The sequence below is a fragment of the Pelodiscus sinensis genome, chromosome 7 (assembly GCF_052426305.1).
Source record: "Pelodiscus sinensis isolate ZL-2025 chromosome 7, ASM5242630v1, whole genome shotgun sequence".
Taxonomy (NCBI): Eukaryota; Metazoa; Chordata; order Testudines; family Trionychidae; genus Pelodiscus; species Pelodiscus sinensis.
In genome coordinates this window covers 11,569,401-11,589,692 of record NC_143058.1, presented here as the reverse complement: position 1 = coordinate 11,589,692, position 20,292 = coordinate 11,569,401, and the positions used below count along the sequence as shown (strand labels likewise).

The 20,292-nt window shown below is 48.5% G+C and overlaps 1 protein-coding gene across 3 annotated transcripts in view; it reads left to right on the top strand.

Annotated features, from left to right (window-relative positions):
- Positions 1-20,292, top strand: part of MYLK (myosin light chain kinase) — a 332,061-nt gene that overhangs the window by 202,617 nt on the left and 109,152 nt on the right. For 2 of the 3 annotated variants that reach the window (XM_006137678.5, XM_006137677.5), the window contains exons 12-14: positions 2,200-2,337; positions 7,773-7,970; positions 9,445-9,691. In XM_006137678.5, the coding sequence (XP_006137740.3) occupies positions 2,200-2,337; positions 7,773-7,970; positions 9,445-9,691 (583 nt within the window). The remainder of the gene's footprint in view (positions 1-2,199; positions 2,338-7,772; positions 7,971-9,444; positions 9,692-20,292) is intronic. The other variant, XM_075933132.2, reaches the window with a different exon arrangement.

The following is a 20,292-nucleotide window of genomic DNA, read 5'->3' as shown; positions in this document are numbered from 1 at the left end:
GCAGCTGTGGAGCTCTGGCCCTAGCCCGGGCTGGGGCTGCCGAGTCCCAGCGGTGGAGCCAAGCAACTGCAGAGCTCCAGCCCTGGCAGCAGCGGGTCCTGTGACAACTAGAAAACTCCAGGAGCTGGGACAGAGGTGAGGAAAGGGTTGGAGCCCTAGTTCCCTGGCAGCAGGGCAGCGAGAGGCTGATAAGAACCATTAGTGAGCATTTGGAAAGGAAGCTGACCAACACCAGATTCTAAACAGACATCAAGAACCATTAGCACCTTCATTGGTTGGTTGGTTGTTAATGTGTGAGCCACCACTAATCCTGACTCAAACCATAGGCATGAGAATTAAACTTGTAAATGAAGTTAAGCTCCAATCCTTCTCTGTGTTCTTGGCTTGTGGAATTGGTTTGAAATAAAACAGCAACTTGGAGATCCACTAATGGTTTTTATTAGCCTCTTACAACTACTCAGTCTTTAAGATGCTACTAGACTGTTGTTTTTTAAGTTTTTCCTGTTACCGACTCACTCAGCTACTCCTCTGAAGCTTATCTACTCACTGTCTTTTTTTTCTTCCTCCTCTTCAATTTTTTTTCCTTCTCCCCCCACCCTCCTTCCTCCTTCCTTTATTTATCCTTGGATCTGGACTTCCAACACTCCGGTCATCTGAAGAAGTGGTCTGTGCCCACGGAAGCTCATGATACCATCTGCATGTTTTGTTAGTCTTTAAAGTGCTACCAGACTATTTGTTGTTTTTTAAGTTTCTCCTTTTTTAATTAGTCTCCCTGTTCCTCCTCCTTGTGTGCCTTCTTCCTTCTCCCTCTCTTTGTGAAGTGTTATTAGATGCTTGGATAAAGGGAATTCTAGAACCATATGTGTGTCAGTGTCCTTTTTGGCCTCTACTCTCCTCTATTTCCTGTCCTGTTTCTCACTTCCCCCTATTCTTTTTGTCTTCTTCCCCACCTTTTAATGGCTGTCTCCCCCATTTCTACCCCCTCCTCCAATCTTTGTTCCTGTCTGTGCAGTGCTTTGTCAGGCATTAGAAACGCAGAAGAGGAAACTGATGAAGTGGGTGTTTGTCTACAAAAGCTTATGCCCAAATAAATCTGTTAGCCTTTTAGGTGCCACAGGACTCCTTGTTTTTTGTTTTTTGTTTCTTTTTGGTGGTAAATAAGACATTTCAAAAGCAAACCCCATTCAACTGAGTAGGTCCATAGTTTGTCTGAGTTCCCATATTTCCTACCTAACAAACTTTGATCTCTTTCTATCTATCACTAAGGAAAAACATCTTGCACCAGAAGCCTTTGGGAGAAAGCCTCATTCGAAAAGGCTGTTAGACCAAAATACTCCACGAGTAATTAGGGCAAAATCTCTTGGATAGGAACAGACACAAATAAACTGTTCTTATTTATGGAGGGTGTGAGCGTGTGCTTGGCACTGTACAGCATGACACAATCTCTAACTTCAGTGAGCTCACAAGATAAATCAGACAGCAAGTGTTCCTGAGTGACTGACAGATAATTGATGGCTTGCTATATTTGGGCACCACCATTACATTGGCTCCATAAATGCTCTTCCTCAGAGCTTTTGAGCAAAAGTACCTTCCCTTATCTGTTGCATCTGTCGAGATCTAGCCTTATAAGCCAATTTCACACTATATGAAGGCATCCAGACAGACCATAAGAGTTGCCTCCAGCTAAAGCTGGATTTATTTATTTATTTATTTATTTATTTTAGAACTAAATAATATTTATCTCAAGGAGTTGTAGTTTAGTTATACACCCTAAGGTAGGGATAATCAGAGCTCATCCTTGAAGGTATTAACTGACTGCTTCAGCGGGCAGGAAGGAATGTTTCCCATCATCGCATGTTTTGCTGAGTGTCATACAGGGAAGGGGTGGTGTGAGTTCCTTCTTTTCCACTATGAATTTAGCACACATGAAAGGAATTCGATTATCAGCTATGCAGACAAAGTCTCTGCATAAGGACCAGTGTATTAAGGAAAATGTGTTCATACTTCTCTATGGTGTCCTACCAAGATACCCGAATTCTGGCTGGAGGGAGGACACTTCAGTCAACACTTTAACTCAGTCTTTGGCCTCTCTTCTGGGACTGCCAACAGGAGAGACCGCCATGTTGGTGATGGGTTTTGGTGAAGCAAAACTGGATTGAGACCACCCAAATGAAATCACATTTAACATTGATTCCACAGAGAAGAAAAGCAGCAAGAAAGTGGAAAGTGCACAGTCTGTCCCGACTGACAAGACCTTTCCACCAGTCTTCCTTAAAGGCCTGACTGACCTCAAGGTAATGGATGGAAGTCAAGTAATAATGACTGTGGAAGTATCAGGTAAGTAAAAAAGAAAAACCTTGGATGCTAGACTTACCAAATAATTAAAATGTGCAGTGTTCACCTTTTATGTCTCAGTGAGTGAGACAAACTTTGTAATTAAATATAATACTTCAAGGAGTTGATTTTAACAAAGCAAAAACTAGGGTTGTCTGGAGCCTGAAGATAATGAACACTATCTATTGTTAGAGTGTTCAGCTCTGTAGAAGGGTCTCTTTATTGTAATAATAAGCAGAATAATATCAACTCCTTATTGAACTGAAATTAAGTCTTGAAAGGCCCTAATATCTTGTGCTGTGAACCAGACAAGATTGAACTGCTGTCAGCTGGTGCAAGATTAGTGTTGTAAAATAGAGCTCAGTCCTAGTATGAACTTTGGTAACACAAATCTTTGGCAGCTAACTTTGATCAGGGGATCTAAAATGTCATTTTATAGCTCATGCCTTTACTACACATTTACTAAGAGATGTTCTAAAAAATATTCAACGTTACTTAATATCACAGACATTTCTATTAACATGTATGGCTCTCTGAAGATGAAATCATCCAATGTCTGATTCACTTATTCTCTTTGAGTAGTGCCTTACTCATTGAGCAGTCCTATTTTTTCTGCATGGGATGGCGCAAGCGGTAAAACACTAATATAACACCTCGCTTATCATTGTAGTTAAGTTCTTGAAAAACGCTAGGATGTTAAGTGACTCCAATTTCCCAATAAACATTTATGTAAATGGGGGAAGGGGAACACTTGAATACTATACACAGCAATGATCATTGTGAAGCTTGGTTGAGGTGATGGAGTCAGAGGGTGGAATATTTCCCAGGGAATATCTTGCTACTAAACTAGCACTCGACTGAGCACTCAAGGGTTAGCACGTTGTTATTAATGTAGCCTCACACTCAACAAGGCAGCATGGAGTGAGGCAGGAAACACAATGGATGCACAGCAGTGGCTGCAAATACTTCCCTGCACAAACTGAACCTGATGATGAACCCACTCCATCCTGCTGGAGTGCATCACTCTCCTCTCTGGATGGCACATACACAGCTTCACAGTGCCAAGAGAAGAGATGTGTGACAAAGAGACATACACTATGAGAGAGAGACTGACAGAACTACACACTCTCTGTGTGTGTTTGAGAGGTACATTTCCTCTTTAAGTACACTGAGCCCACTTTTAGTACACTTCACTTTTAAACACAGTAGATCAGTAAGTTCAGACTCAGGAATCTACAGCTGTGATATCCTGCTTTGTGAAGATGGGACACAGATGGCTCATTCGTGGAGAGAAGGGTGTCAGCCAGTGGTCAGGGCAGTGCCTGGTGTATGTTGTACACCCGAGTCTTCAGTTACTAGGACACATGGTCCCATCACAGCGGGCAGCCTTAGGGAAGGCCGACGGACGCCCCATGAAGTTTTACATCCATGTCTTTGACCGCGAGGACCGGGGTCCCTTCGCAGCAGGCAGCCAACAGGCTGACAGATGCCCCAAAGTTTATAGGGAGAGCTTATTACACCTCAGACTTTAACTGCTAGGACACAAGGTCCCGTCACAGTGGGCCGCCTACGGAAGGCTGAGAGGTGCCCCACGGATCTGTCCCCTGGAGGCAACACGATCCAAATGCCCAGCTCTCCCTATATCTGTCCCTGAAATCAGCACTCCCATACCTCCTATTGCCTTACAGCAAGCAGGAGACTCCTCAGAGCAGCTCCAAGGCAGGGGGCAGAAGCAGCCAGGACTATGAACAGCAGCTGCCTAGCCACATACCTGACAGGGAAACTAGGGAAGCTGATGGGAGCTACTTAGTTTAAAGCCCTGTTGTCTGGGTGGACCACTGATCTTTTGTGTCTGTTGGCACTCTGCCCCAGTGTTTCCCTCCTGCTATCTATGGAAGTGGGGCAGTGCCAGGGCATGGTGCTTGGTTCAAGGAACTTCCTCAGCATCAGAAAACTCCCTGGTACTGTGTAATGCTTAGTGCCAGTAATGTTTCTGTAGCAGCACTCATTGCCTTCCACTTCATCACTGTCTGCTACATTGCTACCACTTCTGGCTTCAGGGTTGAGGCTGCTCCCAGCATTGGAAACAGAGGTGTACTCTGTGCCAGCAATACAATTGGCACCAGTCCCTTCTTTGTTCTGGGATGAGTCAAATCAGTTACACTTGAAGGGCTGGCTCCGTCTTTATCCCTAGAAACCTGAGAGTCCTTTGTGTTAAGGTTAGGTTCTTCCTCCTCCTCCCGCTCTTCATCACTTAGTGGACATTGGGGGCTGTCTTTAAAGCACCATGGGCACCAGGATTGGTACCCTGCTGGGGCAGCCTCACCACGGCCCTGGTTCTAGCTCCAGAGGCAGCCAAACGGCCCGGTCGACGGAGCTGCGTGGCGGGCGGCTGCCCTGTGTCCTTTCTGTTGTGGGTGGCATTTCGGGACAAGGTTACAGAGCCTTTGCAGTCATGAGCATCCCAGCCTTTATTGATATTACCGAGGGGGATCAGGTTAGAGGCCCCAGGGAGCCACGCTGGGTGTCCGCGATTTCTGCTCTTCCTCCAGCAGGACCCAGCATCCCCCGTGGGGTCTCCCCTACCGGCTCCAGCCTGCACCGTGTGTCTGGCCACTTCCCAACATCCCGGGGGTACCACAGCCAACAGCAGTGGTCAGAGTTGTGAGGGGGGAGCCGGGCTCCCTGACTCAAACTAGTGGGTGTCGGGAGCTAATATCTCCCAACTGTCAGGTGGGTGCTGCGACCCCGAGATGCGTTTGAGCTGAGTGACCCTGCATCTCTAGGCCTGACTGTTAACAATCTGGGAAGGAACTCTCAAGCCACCAGAAACATGCACCACCACCACCACCTCCCCCTCTCCCCCCCGTCACTTGTGCCACAGACACCGCTAATCCCATGCATGTGTCAGGGCTGGGCTGTCAGTACGCCTGACTCGAGGGGAGGGTGGGATTGAAAAACATTAACTAATCTTCATGCTGGTGTGTCTCCCTCTGATGAGTTCCAGAGAGAGGGCAGGAAAGTAAGGAGATAATCTCTTATTGTGCTGCTTTTCTATTGGTAAGAGAGAACAAGACCTGAAGAGGGGCATGCCTCTCTCATCAACTGCAGTTGGTCCAATAACTTCTATTATCTCACCCATCTTGTCTTTAATGTGCTGGACCAACAGGGCTACAACAACACAGCACATGTGGTCAGTTTCAGTCCATCTCAGAATGGCCCTAATCCTAATAACAAAAAGCTATAATTTGAGCTCAGTGCGAGGTGTAGTGGATTTCTCCTACAAAGTCTTTCAAAGTCAGAATTAATAATATACCAGATTTATATAACTCTATCGCTGATGATCCCAGAGCACTTTATTGTATGTATCATTTCACCTGTTACTAAAATTTCTTTTAAGATAAAGGAAAGCAGTTAATTACAGCAATATGAAACTTTTGAGGGCATGAAGTGTGTGTGAGTGTGTGTGTGTGTGTGTGTGATTATTTTGAATGTGGAAAGTTCAATTTGATATAATTTCACAGACATTTAATCATTCAAAGATTAAATAATATTTGAAAAACAAACATAGAGCATTTCCTGAGACTAGAAAACAAATAAAATAAAGAATTGGTGAACAAAAATGATTAGGGGGCTGGAGCACATGACTTGTGAAGAAAGGCTGAGGGATTTGGGCTTGTTTAGTCTGCAGAAGTGAAGAGTGAGGGGGGATTTGATAGCAGCCTTTAACTACCTGAAGGGAGGTTCCAAAGAGGATGGAGAGAGGCTGTTCTCAGTAGTGACAGATGGCAGAATGAGGAGCAATGGTCTCAAGTTACAGTGGGGGAGATGTGGGTTGGATATTAGGAAAAACTATTTCCCTAGGAGGGTGGTGAAGCACTGGAATGGGTTCCCTAGGGAGGTGGTGGAATCTCCATCCCTAGAGGTTCTTAAGTCCCGGATTGACAAAGCCCTGGCTGGGTTGATTTAGTTAGACTTGGTCCTGCTTTGGAAGGGGGTTGGACTTGATGACCTCCCGAGGTTTCTTCTAGCCCTAGGATTCTATGACACTACTGGGCATTCTCACCATGGCCCTGGTCCCTGCTCCGCAGCAGCCACACAGCCCAGCTGATGGGGCGGCATGGCAGGTGTCTGCTCCAGAAGGTGGGGCTGTTCCAAGGGCGGCCTGCCCACCTGGCAGAGCTGAGCTGCTCCAGGACGGCTGGGTCACGTGGCAGAGCAGGGCCGCCTGACAGTGCTGAGCCCTGGGGCTGGCTCAGGACCCCCCTGGTGGGGTGGCCAGAGCTGAGCAAGGGCTGCCGCTACCCAGGCAGCTGGGGTGGGATGAGAAGATAAGCCCTCCGAGCCAGAGTGTGCTCCCTGCTGTTTTCAGCCCAGCCTCTCCTCAGCTTGGTCCCCCTTTTCTTTCCCTCCTCTTTTTTTTTTCTTCCTCTTGGCCACAGTCCCGCTTCTTCTGCCCTTCTTGCTGTACCCCTTTTCCTCTCTCCAAAAATGAGTGAAAACCAGAACTATTTTGCAAAGTATGCCATCTGTTTCACAGTGTATGATTTTTATCTTCCCATCCACACAATGAGATGTATTGTGTACGTACAGATGCAATGTAAAGTAAGTTGACTGTTTAAAATTAATCACCACAATGAATATGTAAATATGCAAATAATTTCATTACCATAATAAATATGCAAATGTTTCTGTGGCAGTCCACCAAAAGTTGTTGAATGAGTTTTCCGGTTCGCAGTATAAAAAAGGCTGGGAACCATTGATCTATGAGCGGTGGAGAAAGGTCCTCCAAAATGCTGGGGTCAGGTCTTCTTTTCCCAGCTCTTTCTGGTTCCCAAATCAAAAGGAAGGGTGTAGATGGGCCTCATTTTGGAAAAGCCTCTTCTGACAAAACTGTTGGAAAAGGGTAAGCAAATTGTGCAGCGCAATTTGCGTACCTTTTGCTGAAAAAAGTGGCCGTCTAGATATAGCCTTAGTAGAATACACATCTGCACCACATCTCAAAGAACCATAGTACCAGTAAGTAACAATTTCTTCTGTCAGTTCTTCCCTACATGAAATCACAATCTTTTATTACTTCCATTGTGACCCTAATAGATAATTTGGACTTGAATCTGGGAGAGGCAAATGCGGATTCATTTTTACAAATGGACTCTGTTTATATGCTGATACTATATACATGGTAGTGAATACAAAAGGAACTGTGGCAGGGAAGGAAATGCAACAAGCTGAGTTGTGTTTATACCAAATGTCTTTCAGAGTGTTTCATGAGTTGTGATCCAGCACAAAAAGGCATAGCATTCATTGGGCAATCAGTGTGATTTGTGTGCCTACTTATGGCATACTTGAAAGTGGCCTTTTCTGAGATCCTATGACGCTAATGAGGTTGCTTTTCTTTTCAGTTGTGTTGATGCATTTTGTTTTTTGGTGTTGATCAGCTAACCCACCTCCTGAAATTATCTGGCTGCACAATGGAAAAGAAATCCAAGAGACAGAAGATTTTCACTTTGAAAAGAAGGGCAGTGAGTACAGCCTATACATCCAGGAGGTATTCCCTGAGGACACAGGCAAATATACCTGCGAAGCATGGAATAACTTAGGGGAAACTCAGACCCAAGCCACTTTGACTGTACAAGGTATGAAGCTTGAAGCCTCCGAACCTTACAAGATTAGGAAGAGCACAGAGGACAGCATTCCAGTGTGCTTGATGAGGATCTATTTAAAGTAGATAGTGTATGTAAGATATGTTGGGGTGGATAATATGAGCACTCAGATCTGTGTGTCTGGATTAAGGCAGATGTTGAGCAAAGCAACTTCTCCATTTTTATGGGATTTCACCTTACAGTTTAAAAACCTCATCCCCACACACTATTGCTAAGGACCAAGCAAGAATTCTGTTAAATACCACACCAGATCCTGATTGTCAATGCTTTCTTAGCTATAGACTTACTGTAAACCATTTAATGTTCTTTTTCTTTCTAATTAAAGCACAAGGCATACGGGAAAATGGCCCAGGAGCCATGCATGCTGGCTTCTTTTATTCTTAGCATCATATGAATAATGTGTGAGCAATAGTTGGAATCTTCCATTTGAAAACAACCCCATAAATGAAGTCTGTGAAGGCAATTTCTGTATGACGTAATCCCATCCTTAATGTAGTTCAAGGTACAGGGTAGAGGGAGGAGCCTCTGCCCTAAACTAATTTCATAGGGCTTTAGATGATCTCAGCACCATCTCTTTTTAAAGAAAAATATACAGATGTAGTATGGTCATGTGACTTCAATATATGAGAAGCAACCATGAGTCTTCAAGCAATCCAGTTTTGGTTATTTCATTGGGCCCCGATAAGTCAAATCTTCATTCAGTTTTTCTCTCTGATTTTGGAGGCCCAAGTTGATGGGGTTGGGCCTATCATGCAGATGCACAGGGTATTGATAGCTCCCATTCACGTTAATTGGAGTTGTAGGTGCTCAGTACTTTTGAAAATTAAGCCCAGGATGGCATAATTTGGACACCCCAAATCAGAGAGGAGTTCCAAACATTGTGCTGAATTCCCCTGCCTCAGTTTATCTGCAGGTTACCCCTTTCCTAGGAGCTATCTATAAATTAATATTTCTGAATGATTTGGAGACTATGGGGCTTAATCCTTGGATATGGTGACTGGCACACCTGGGTTTGCAATTAAGATAGCTTTGCCTGCCTTTCTTTCTCTGCCTGACCCTGGATTCAGCCTCACGGCAGATCTATTACACTAGCTTATAGCATCCCCGTGAATCACATTCAACTGACACCACCTCTACTCCTAGTATATCCCCATACACAATAGAAAAATCCTCAGCTCTCCATTGAGGGCTGCTTTGTACCATGGGTCTACATCTGACCAATAACAGGATCTAGCACTGATTTAATATTGGTGTTAGTAGGAGTTTCTTGCCAGGTGAAAGCCCAACTGTGTTGTCAGGTTACAAGATTATACAACCAAGTGTTCAGAATTTCCTTGTGAACCTGCAATTCCTTTGTATGTAGTTTAGACACTCACAATTAAGTGTGGCCATTTCTCTTGTTTGTTTTTTCTGAATCTCATATTGCTCTTCCGTTTGTGTGCTGCAGAACCTCAGGACGGTATCCAACCCTGGTTCATTAGCAAACCACGATCAGTGATAGCAGCTCCTGGACAGAATGTCCTTATTTCCTGTGCCATTGCTGGAGACCCTTTCCCCAGAGTTCACTGGTTTAAAGACGGGCAGGAAATAATGCCGGGAGCAGGGTGTGAAATCCTGCAAAATGAGGACATCTTCACGCTGGTCATGAGGAATGTGCAGCCCTGTCAGGCTGGGCAGTATGAAATCCAGCTCAGGTATGTTCACATCGGAAAAAATCCACGGTAGCAATTTTTTGAGGTGCAGATTTATTGTTTCCAAGGCCTTGGAGCACTTTGATGTAGTTATTTTCAGTCTCCTCCCACTTCTGTTCCCCAAACTAGAACCAGGCATCCATCCATCCCTCTGTCTCCTGAACGAAACAAGACCCCTCCCATTTACCTCTTCCTTCGCTAAGACTTACCCCAACCCAAGAGAGCAAAAACATCCCACCACCCTAAGATGACATATAGGCCCGGCCAAAAAGTTTGCGGGGCCCAAGGTGGAATGCAGACAGCAGCTGTGCCACGTGGCCAGGCAGCTCCCAGCCAGGGCAGCGAGCAAGTGGCTGGGCAGGCAGGTGCCTTGCTTGCCTTGGCCTAAGGCCAGGCCTGAAGACAGAACTTCATGCTGCCTGCTTCACAGCCTTACATTCACTTGTCCCATTGGCTTGCATGGTGCTGTCCTGGGCAACATGCCTGTTTCCAACTGCCAGCCATGGCCTTTCAGTGTAACCAGTCCTCCCCCTTCTGGGTCCTTATGGGCAGGTTTGGGTGGAGTATAACTCAGTGGTTACAGCAGGTGACAGAGTTCTGTTGCTGGTTTTTGTCACTGACTCCCTACGTGACCTTGAGAAATCACTTAATCTTTTGGTGCAACTTCATACTAGGTTACGAAACAGGTGTTATAGGGGTTCATAAATGGTGGTAATGTGCTTGTGCTTAAAGTTTATTCCCTAATTCTTTTACTACCAGAGTTGTTGGGAATCACACAAGAATCAGTGCGCTCATTTTGTTTGTTCTATGCATCGTAAAGCAATATTGCAATTATTGCTGAGTAAATTTTGAAATTCCCAATTACACTCCTTTGGTTTGCAAATATCTGTTGTATTTAGAGAGCAGAGACAAAACCAGATGCTTTGGGTAACTAACTACTTGCCATAAATAAATACCTAAAAAAAATTCAGGTGGTATAAATCAGTATAGCTCCATGGAGCTTCATTAGCAGCTGAGAATCTGGCCCAACCTGAATAGTTTGTGAGCAGCACACATTGTCCTGCATACTCAGTTGTTTGCAGTGTGGAAATCCTTGTATTGCCAACCTAAGCACTATCTGGGACAGTGATAGCTGAGGCTATTTTCTTTCTCTTTAACTGCATGACTCTGGGTAGGTTGGATGCTTCTGTGTGAATGCCGCTGGAATTTAGGATAGCATGCAATGGGGTGCACCACTCACCACTAGTCTGGCACCTCTTCCTGGTCATGCTGGGGCGTGGCTCTTGAGGTTGCTTGCCCTCATTCCACCTCTCTCAGGTCTGCATCTCCTCTCTCAGCCCAGGGACCACAGTGTCTCCTTTATGAGCTCTCACTAAGACAGTCAACAATCTCTCACCCCCCACCCCGCCTTCTGGGAGTATATCATAGTCTTTCCTTCAGCAGCCTTAGACACTCTTCCTAGTCATGGCCTCAGGTGCCACTCCTTTCAGTGACTGGTAGGGGAACTTGGGCTAAGGGGACCATCAGCCCAGGAGTTCTGTGCTTTACTCTTTCAGCCCTCACTGCTCCTTCTCTGGGCTGCTTCCTATCCCGACTGGTTCCCCTCTTTAACTCCAACCCCTCTTCCCTGGGAGTGACTGCTTTTCCCCAGCAACAGCCCCTGTGTGTTGCTATTGTCCTGCCTTTATAGGCCCTACCTATTCCTGCCCAGCTGAGTTAGTTTGCTACACCCTGACTCTTTCTCCAGGTGTAGCCTATGATTATAATGGGCCTACCTGGCCATCTTAACTCCCTTTCCAGTCCTGTATAGAGTGGATACCTGGTTACATAGCATAGTTGAGAAATCCCAACTCCAGGCATCAAGGGATAGAGCAGCCTGATAATATAGTGCACCAGAAGATGAATGAAATGTACTTTGACATTTCTTATGTTAATTTTATATAGCCTATTTCTCAAGCCTTTAAAGCACTTGCATCCTGGCCCCCTGAAGCTGATGGCAAAACTCCCATCGACTTCTATAGGAACACGTTAAGAATTAGAGTCTGATCACAAATGATTTTCAGAGGGTATGTCTACACTACAATGTTAGTTCGAACTAACGGATGTTAGTTCGAACTAACATTCATAGGCGCTACACTAGCGCTCCGCTAGTTCGAATTTAAATCGAACTAGCGGAGCGCTTAGTTCGAACTAGGAAAACCTCATTTTACGAGGATTAAGCCTAGTTCGAACTAGCTAGTTCGAATTAAGGGGTGTGTAGCCCCTTAATTCGAACTAGTGGGAGGCTAGCCCTCCCCAGGTTTCCCTGGTGGCCACTCCGGCCAACACCAGGGAAACTTGTATGCCCCCCTCCCGGCCCCGGACTCCTTAAAGGGTCACGGGCTGGCTACGGTGCCCGTGCCAGGTGCAAGCCTGCCAGCACCCAGCCAGCAGACCCTGCACCTGGCACGGCACAGAGCCACCCACCCGATGTCCCCCAGCCCACCCCCTCTTCCCGGGACCAGGCTGGCGGCTCCCGGGAGCTTGCCCGGGACCGCAAGAGGCGGGCACCTTCCTGGGCTAGTGCGGACATCATGGACCTCGTCCACGATCTCCGCACTAGGCACAGGAAAGTGGCCATCTAGGGCAGGAGAGCTGCCAGCCTGGCCATCCAGGAGCAGGTGTGCATGAAAATCAAGGGGGTCCACTGAGACCCCTGACCCTGAGCCCTGAGCTTACAATGGCCGTCCTGGGTCAGACCAAAGGTCCATCTAGCCCAGTAGCCTGTCTGCCGACAGCGGCCAACCCTGGGGACCCTGGAGGGGATGGACCAGAGACAGTGACCAAGCCATTTGTCTCGTGCCATCCATCTCCAGCCTTCCACAATCAGAGGCCAGGGACACCATTTCTACCTCCTAGCTAATAGCACTCCATGGACCCAACCTCCATGACTTTATCTAACGTCTCTTTAAACTCTGTTATAGTTCTAGCCTTCACAGCCTCCTGCAGCAAGGAGTTCCACAGGTTAACTATTTGCTTTGTCAAGAACAACTTTCTCTTACTAATTTGAAGCCTGCTACCCATTCCTTTCCTTTGGTGTCCTCTAGTCCTTCTTTATGGGAACTAATGAAGAACTTTTCTGTATGCACCCTCTCCACCCAACCCCTGCTTTTAGAGACCTCTATCCTGTCCCCCCTCCATCTCCTCTTTTCTAAGCTGAGAAGTCCCAGTCTCTGTAGCCTCTCTTCATCTGGGACCTGTTCCCAACCCCTGATCATTTTAGTTGCCCTCCCCTCTCCCAGCCTTTCTCTTCCCCTCTCCCACCTCCTTTTCCCAGTCTCCCCCAGTTTTGTTCAATAAAGACAGATTCCATTTTTGACCACAATTGTCCTTTATTTTGTACATCAAGAAAAGGGGCTAGGGAAGGGTAAGTGGAAGGAGGTGAGGGGGGAATGGGGTACGAGCCCCCGATGGGGAGGACTGGGCTGGCTCTGCGGGCTTCTGGGGGTGGAAGCTGTCCTGCAGCCCCCCAATTGCTCCCTCTCCCCAGATGGCAGCCTGCAGCAAGTGCAGCCGGGCTGATGGCCGAGTGGTGTGATGTACCCAGTGTGGGCAGTCCGGGCACTCCAAGCCAGGACTGGTTTTCAAGCGGGGCACCCCTGAGAACTGTCTGTCCGGGGTGGGGGTCGGGTCCCTTTAAGCGCAGCCCTCGGCTAGCCTGAGACAGCAGCTCCACGCTCTAAGTCCTCCTCTGATGCCCTGCCGGCACTGCTTCCGGCCATCCTTAAGCCCTGTTCAGGGTCCACTCAATGTGGACATGCTAGTTCGAATTAGCAAAACGCTAATTCGAGCTAGTTTTTAGTTCTAGACGCGTTAGTTCGAATTGGCTTAGTTTGAATTAACTAATTCGAACTAAGTTAGTTCGAATTAGCGCTGTAGTGTAGATGTACCCTAAGATTCCTTCCTCTGGGGTTCTTAACCCTAGCAAATGTTCCTGATTTCTCCACTTTTCTGTTTGCATGGACCATTCACAAATTCATATTAGAAATCTTTGGGCCTTTACCTCCATTCTTCCTCTCCAGTGTGTCCAAGTTAATTCACACAAGTATACACCTTGGTCAGGGCATTGTGTTCTATCAGCAGTTATTATTTAGCTCCCTGTCGTCTTCTCTTTTCCTCCCCTAATTGGTAACTGGACCGTTTGCATACTTTGTCCCTCGAGGATGGAATGCTGAATGTCAAGGGACAGTGGCTCAGCTGTACTGTTCCTTGTTTTAAATCTAAACAGAGCTCATTTCTTTGTTGTAGCTGTGTTTGTTTTCATTACCTCAGCAATGTTTTGCTGACATGCTATTGCAAGTGGCCATAGGAATGGTGTTCCACAAATTAGTATAAATAAAGGGATGGAGTCACCTGCTGCTGACCCGCAGTCATTGAAATGGAACTTAACGGCCTGTGTTGCTGTGTAACTACTCAGTTGAGAGACAAGGGAGCAGAAACTGGTTGCTGATACAACAGGGTAAATCAGATCCTGGACCAGGAAGTGAAGAAAACCTGGTTAGCCATTTAAAGGTAAGCAATACTTTTTAATTAGAGGAAATGGAAACAGCTCCTCCCCACACCATCCTCTGCACTGTGGTCAGTAATGCCTACTTTGATGCCCCTTACTTTTCATCTGGCAAAAATCTCTGGACTTCTTTATGGTGCTCTCTTTCCTGATGCATGTTCCCTGATGTAAACAGGGAGATCGGGAGTAACTGGAGGAGCCTCCAAATCCTAAAGTCAAGCCATTGTCTCCATAACAATACAGTCCTGCATCAGAAAGCTGAAGAATCACCCTCTGACTTCTCCTGCAAATCCTCTGTCTGCTTTGATTATGTCACCCTACCCCCATAGTAGATGAGCCCTTTCCAGACCTTTCAATGGAGCAATAACAATTGCTCTTTCTTGCTCCTTAGCATCCTCTTGGAAAGTTTGATTAATTTAGATGAATTTATATAGAGTTTTAGAGAGTGTGAAAAAACCCCAAACATTAGCTTCCCTTCTCCATGAGCTGGGAATACATTGATTTTTTTTTTTATTAAAAGTAATTATGCCTAGCAATTGGGATGCACCAGATTGCATGAAATGGCAGGTATTATTTAGAAAAAAAATGATGTGGTGAGACTTTGTTACTCATTTCTGTGCCAATCCTGAGCTCTATTATCGACACGCTGTATGTGGAAGAAAGCAGTGACTTCCTTGCCACATAGTCTCTTGTCCCCTTTTCCATTGCAAAGTTGCCAACCCTAATACAGGCAGTCCCCGAGTTACGCGGATCCGACTTACGGCGGATCCGCACTTACGAACGGGACTTTCTCACCCCGGAGCTCGCAGGCAGTGGGACCGCCCAGAGTGCAGCGGTCCCGCCACCTCAACCTCTGGGGCGAGAAAAGCTGCTTCGGGTGCCCCTGGTCTGCTGGCAGACCAGGGACACCGGGAGCAAAGCCGCTGCGGCTTTGCTCCCCGTGTCCCTGGTCTGCTGGGGGGGGGGGGGCAGCTAGTGCGGGCCCCCCCCCCCCAGCAGACCAGGCTTTTGTCGTGGACCCTGGGGTAGAGCAGCTGGGGTGCTGCCAGGTTGGTCCTGCAGGGACCTACCTGGCAGCCCAGCTGTTCTGTCCCAGGCTCAAGATTCAGCCGCTGTTGAAACTGATCAGTGGCTGATTCCAGGAAGCTGGGGGCAGAGCAATTCTGCCTCCAGCTTCCTGTAGTCAGTCCCTGGTCAGTTTCAGCAGCAGCGGCTGAATCTGGAGCCAGTTCCGACTTACATACAAATTCAACTTAAGAACAAACCTATAGTCCCTATCTTGTACGTAACCCGGGGACTGCCTGTAAAGGTGTAAAATGCTTTTGGCCAGAACCCTAGCAGTGTAAATCTGTATTACTCCTTTGAAGCTGACAATTTGAGGCAATATGATTAGTAAGTCTCTTAGGGTTAAAACTTTGCTTGATCTGAATATTGTCTTCATGTAACTGCCTCTGCCAAACTATATTCTGAATCCTCATAATGAGCTTCCCTAAATCACCAGAGCTGCAGCTAGAAGTCAACTTTTCACCCTTTTTCAGTAAATTTTTAGAAAGCATAATTCAGCCTGCAGTCCTTGGTTCACATGCCATTCCAACGTGGCCCCATACTTCAGTTAGTTGTGTTTCTCCTCTGCTTCCCACTTTCTGGGGAGCTGCAGAAAGTATCAGACCTGAGGTACAGTGAAAATATTTAAATAGATCTTGCCAAGAAACTAGCATTTTAAGATACTTTGAACATGGAAACAGGGAAATCTGATCTCGCAATTAGGACAGAAGCTATTTTAAAAACCCCTTCAGGCTTCAAGCTGAAATTTTATTTGTTTTTTGTTTTTTTAATTCTTTGACATTTTAAAGATAAGTTATGTCAGAGTGTTATGCAAAGCAATTCTGTGGAGTCCAACACTTCCAAACACGGCTTTTTATAGTGCAACCATTATACTAAGTTGCAGTTAGGGACCTATACACAAGCCCAGCATTAGAAGGGTTTGGAGTAACTCGGTAATTGAAATATGCCTCTGTCATTTAGCATATAAGATCCTAACATTGGAGAGTTTTTATATATATGGGAATGTAAAAAAAAAATAAAATGTGTCACTCTCAGTCTGGCTTGGAATCAAACCAGCATCCTGTATGTGAAATGTTTAATAGCCTGTTACTAATCCTTTGAGACACTCCCTCCCTCCTAAATAATAATAATTATTTGCATTCATATCACTGTTTTAATCTGAAGCTCTCAAAGCACTTTGCAAAAGATGAATAAGTGATATTATCACCATTTTATAGAAAAGAAAGATAAAACACAAAGCTAAAATTAGCCCCACTGAAATTAATGGTAAAAATCACATACCCTGAGTTAGATCCTGGCTGCAGTGAAATGTATGTCTATACTACAATGTTATTTTGAAAGATCTGATCTAAAATACATACAAAATGCATTTCGAAATAGTATTTTGCTATTTCGAAATAGCGCGTCTACACTGATTGGATGCTGAATCGCATTTAAGGGCAGGTGAAACCGGTTCCAGCAGGGCATCAGGTCAGGAGTTACTTTGTGTGGCTGCTGCCTGAGGCTATCTGAAGCTTGTGCTTAAAGGGACCCCCTGGACAGCTGGTTCTCAGCTTTCCGTGCTTGCTTGCTTACCTCGCTGAGGGACAGCAAAGCATTTTTGTCTCCGCCTGCTTTGGTTGCCCTGACTCGGGACACTACAGCATTTGGCACCATGGAGCTGGAACTGCCCCTGGGCACTCTGGTGCTCATTTTGGACGTGTTACTGCATGCCTGGCTGTGCTGCCTTGCAGCATCTACTGCAGCCCAACCCCCACGCCATCCTCCGGACCCTCCTGGGGGGATGGGGAGGAGCAGCTGCAGCTCCTAGATGCCAGTGTGCTCCGCTGCATCTGGCATCTGGACACCAGCAGCAACTGGTAGGACCACATCATCCTGGAGTGCTGGGGAGACCAACAGTGGAACCAGATCTTCAGCATGAAGGACACCTTCTTCGAGCTCTGTAAGTGGCTTGCCCCTGCTCTGCAGCGATGGGGCATGCACATGAGGCCCGCCATTCCCCTCCACAAGCGTGTGGCCATCGCCCTATGGAAGCTCTCCATGCTGGATAGCTATCGATCCATGGCAAACCAGTTCGGCGTGGGGAGATCCAACATCGGAGCAGTGCTCATGCAGGTATGACAGTCTCCGGCCTCTGCCTGGGTGGGGGAGGGTGAGTGGCAAGGAGGTGATGGGCTGCCCCAGAGAAAAGGGGGGAAGGTGGTGCAAGTCCCCTCAGTGGCCAGAATTGCAGGGGGCATTGCTCCTGGGAGTGGGGGTGCAGGGCAGTGGTGGGGAAGGAGCACTCTCAGCCACCCTGGCACCCCAGTGACTCAGTGGCATTGTGTGTCCCTCTGCAGGTGGTCAAGGCCATCAACAGAGTGCTGCTCCACAAAGTCATCAGCCTCATTGACGTGGACGCAATGATCGAGGGGTTTGGCGCCCTGGGCTTCCCCAACTGCGGGGGGGCAATTGACGGGACGGACATCCCCATCCATGCCCTGGACCACCCGGCCTCCCTCTACATCAGCTGGAAGGGATACTTCTCGGTCATCCTGCAGGCTGTCTCTGACCACCGGGGCCAGTTTGTAGACATTAACGTGGGCTGGTCTGGCAAAGCACACGATGCACAGGTTTACTGCAACTCCTCTGTGTGCCAAAGGCTGCACGCCGAGACTTTCTCCCTCAACCGCCACATCAAGGTTGGGGATGTGGAAGTACCTGTGTGCCTAGTGAGGGATGCGGCCTACCCCCCACAGTCCTGGATGATGAAGTCCTAAATGGGACACCTCAACCCCTCCCAACAGGCCTTTAATGCCAAGCTCAGCAGGGCCCGCATCATGGTGGAGGGGGCATTTGGATGGTTGAAGGCCTTTTTTAGATTTCTCCTCACCCACCTGGACCTGTCCAAGTGGAATATTCCGCACGTGGTGGCAGCATGTTGTGTGCTGCATAATTTGTGAGAGAGGAAGGGGGAGGCTTCCCTGCCAGGCTAGATGGCAGAGGCTGACCACTTGGCTGGCCTGTACATGCAGCCACGCATGGCTGCCAGACGAGAGGCCCATCGGGGGGCTGTCGGTATCCAGGAGAGCTTCCACCCAGAGGAGGACTAAAGTCTCCCTGGTGTGCCCCACTGGGGGCTTGTGCCTCATTTCACCTTCACATCTTTTCACTGACCCCTACTTAACTCCCCTTCCCATTAAATAAAGACACATGTGTTGACAAAAACAAACTCTGTTCATTGAACAAAAGTGGGCTGGGAGGGGAATGAGGCCTGGAGAGGGGAGGGGGGACGAGGGAAGGGGTAAACCTGGGAGGTGAGAGCTGGATGGGGGAGGAGAGGGGAGAAAGAGGGAGGAGAAGCTCAGTGTTGGGGGGTCTTGCTGGTCCACCAGTCTCCCAGCACTGCGGGTGCGGGGGCCTTGGCGTCCCTGGCGGGGAGCGGGTATGGAGGGTGGGGCGGGTAGAGGGGGGAGGAAGAAGCGGGGGGGGGAGCAGGAGTGGGAGGAGGGGCAGCAGCTCGGGCAAGGGCTGCAGCTGGAGCAGCAGGAGGCAGCAATCTCTGCACCAGATTCTGTAGGTGGTGGAAGATGGCATAGCCCTGGGCAAGCAGCTCCCGCCAGCTGTCCCGCCGCAGCTGCAGGTCTTCATGCACCCAGTGGTCGAGGGTGCAGGATCCCCAGGTGCTGCCGCTGGTGGTACTCCTCATTCTGGGTCAGCCTGCTAGCCCGGGTGAGGGAGGCTGTCCTGGGCATGGTGGTGCGCCCTGCACTCGCAGGTGCTGCAGCAGTGGAGAAACAAGAGAAGTGGTCAGTTCTCCCTGGGCACACAATGGGTGAAGCCCAGCCCTCCTCTGCACTGCGAGGACGTTAGGTCTCCGCACCATCGGAGCCGATGCGCTTGCATACAGGCCATGTTCGGCATGTCCTGCTATCCCCGGGAATGTGGGCTGGCCCAGGACTGCCCCTATGTCCCTGTGCTATATCTAGGGGTGGGGGGGAGGGGAGATTGCCCTGCCTCTGTGTAGAGGGGGCTCATGGAGGGAGGGCATCATGCAGTGTCCCTCCCCGGGGTCAGGAGCACGTCATGTGCCTTCATACATACACGCGAGTGGGTAACAGGCCAGGGCACCCATGTGGCAGCCGGCCGGGGCCACGTGCCCAGGGTGGCACAGCACATGCACAGATTGCTGCGTGCTCCATGGTCAGCAAGGCCCCTGGTCTCCCTCTTCCCCCCCCCCCCCACTGCCCCGCCCTGCATAAGGGGACAGTGACGGCACTCACATGTCAAGGCCTCCCCAGCCTCGGATGACACAGGTGACAGGCTTGCTGGGTCTGTTCGGGGATCCTGGGTGCAGGGCACGCTCCCTCCAGGCTCCTGCAGCTCCTGGCTATCGTCATCATCGTTCTCCTCCCCCTCCTCCTCCTCTGTGTCATGGGCAGGGCCCTCTGCCCCAGGGTTGATGACCACCTGGGGGGCACGGACGGTCTGACCGCCCAGGATGCGGTCCAGGGCATCGTAATTGGGGCAGGGGTCTGGGTCAGCCCCTGGTTGGGAGCTGTCCCCTGAGGCCCTGGCATAGGCCTGCCGCAGCTCTTTGATTTTCATGCGCACCTGCTCCTGGGTGCGCATGTGGCCTTTGGTGGCCAGGCTGTCAGCCATCCGCCTGTAGACAGCTGCGTTCTTGTGTCTAATGTGGAAATCGTGGACATTGGAGGCCTCCTCCCAAACCTCAGTGCAGTCCACGATCTCCGCACTAGACCAGGAAGGCGCCTGCCTTTTGTGGCCCCTGGCAGGCTCCTGGGAGCTTCCAGCTTGCTTCTGGGGAGTGGTGGAGGGCTGGGTGCCAGTGGGTTGCTGGCTCATGCTGCGCCAGGTGTACGGACTGCTGGCTCTGGGCTGGCAGGCTTGCAGCTGGCACAGGCACTGTGGCCAGAGTCTACCCCTTTAAGGTTTCTGGGGCAGGAGCAGGAGAGTCTACACAGTGCTTATTTCGATTTAGCTATTTCGAATT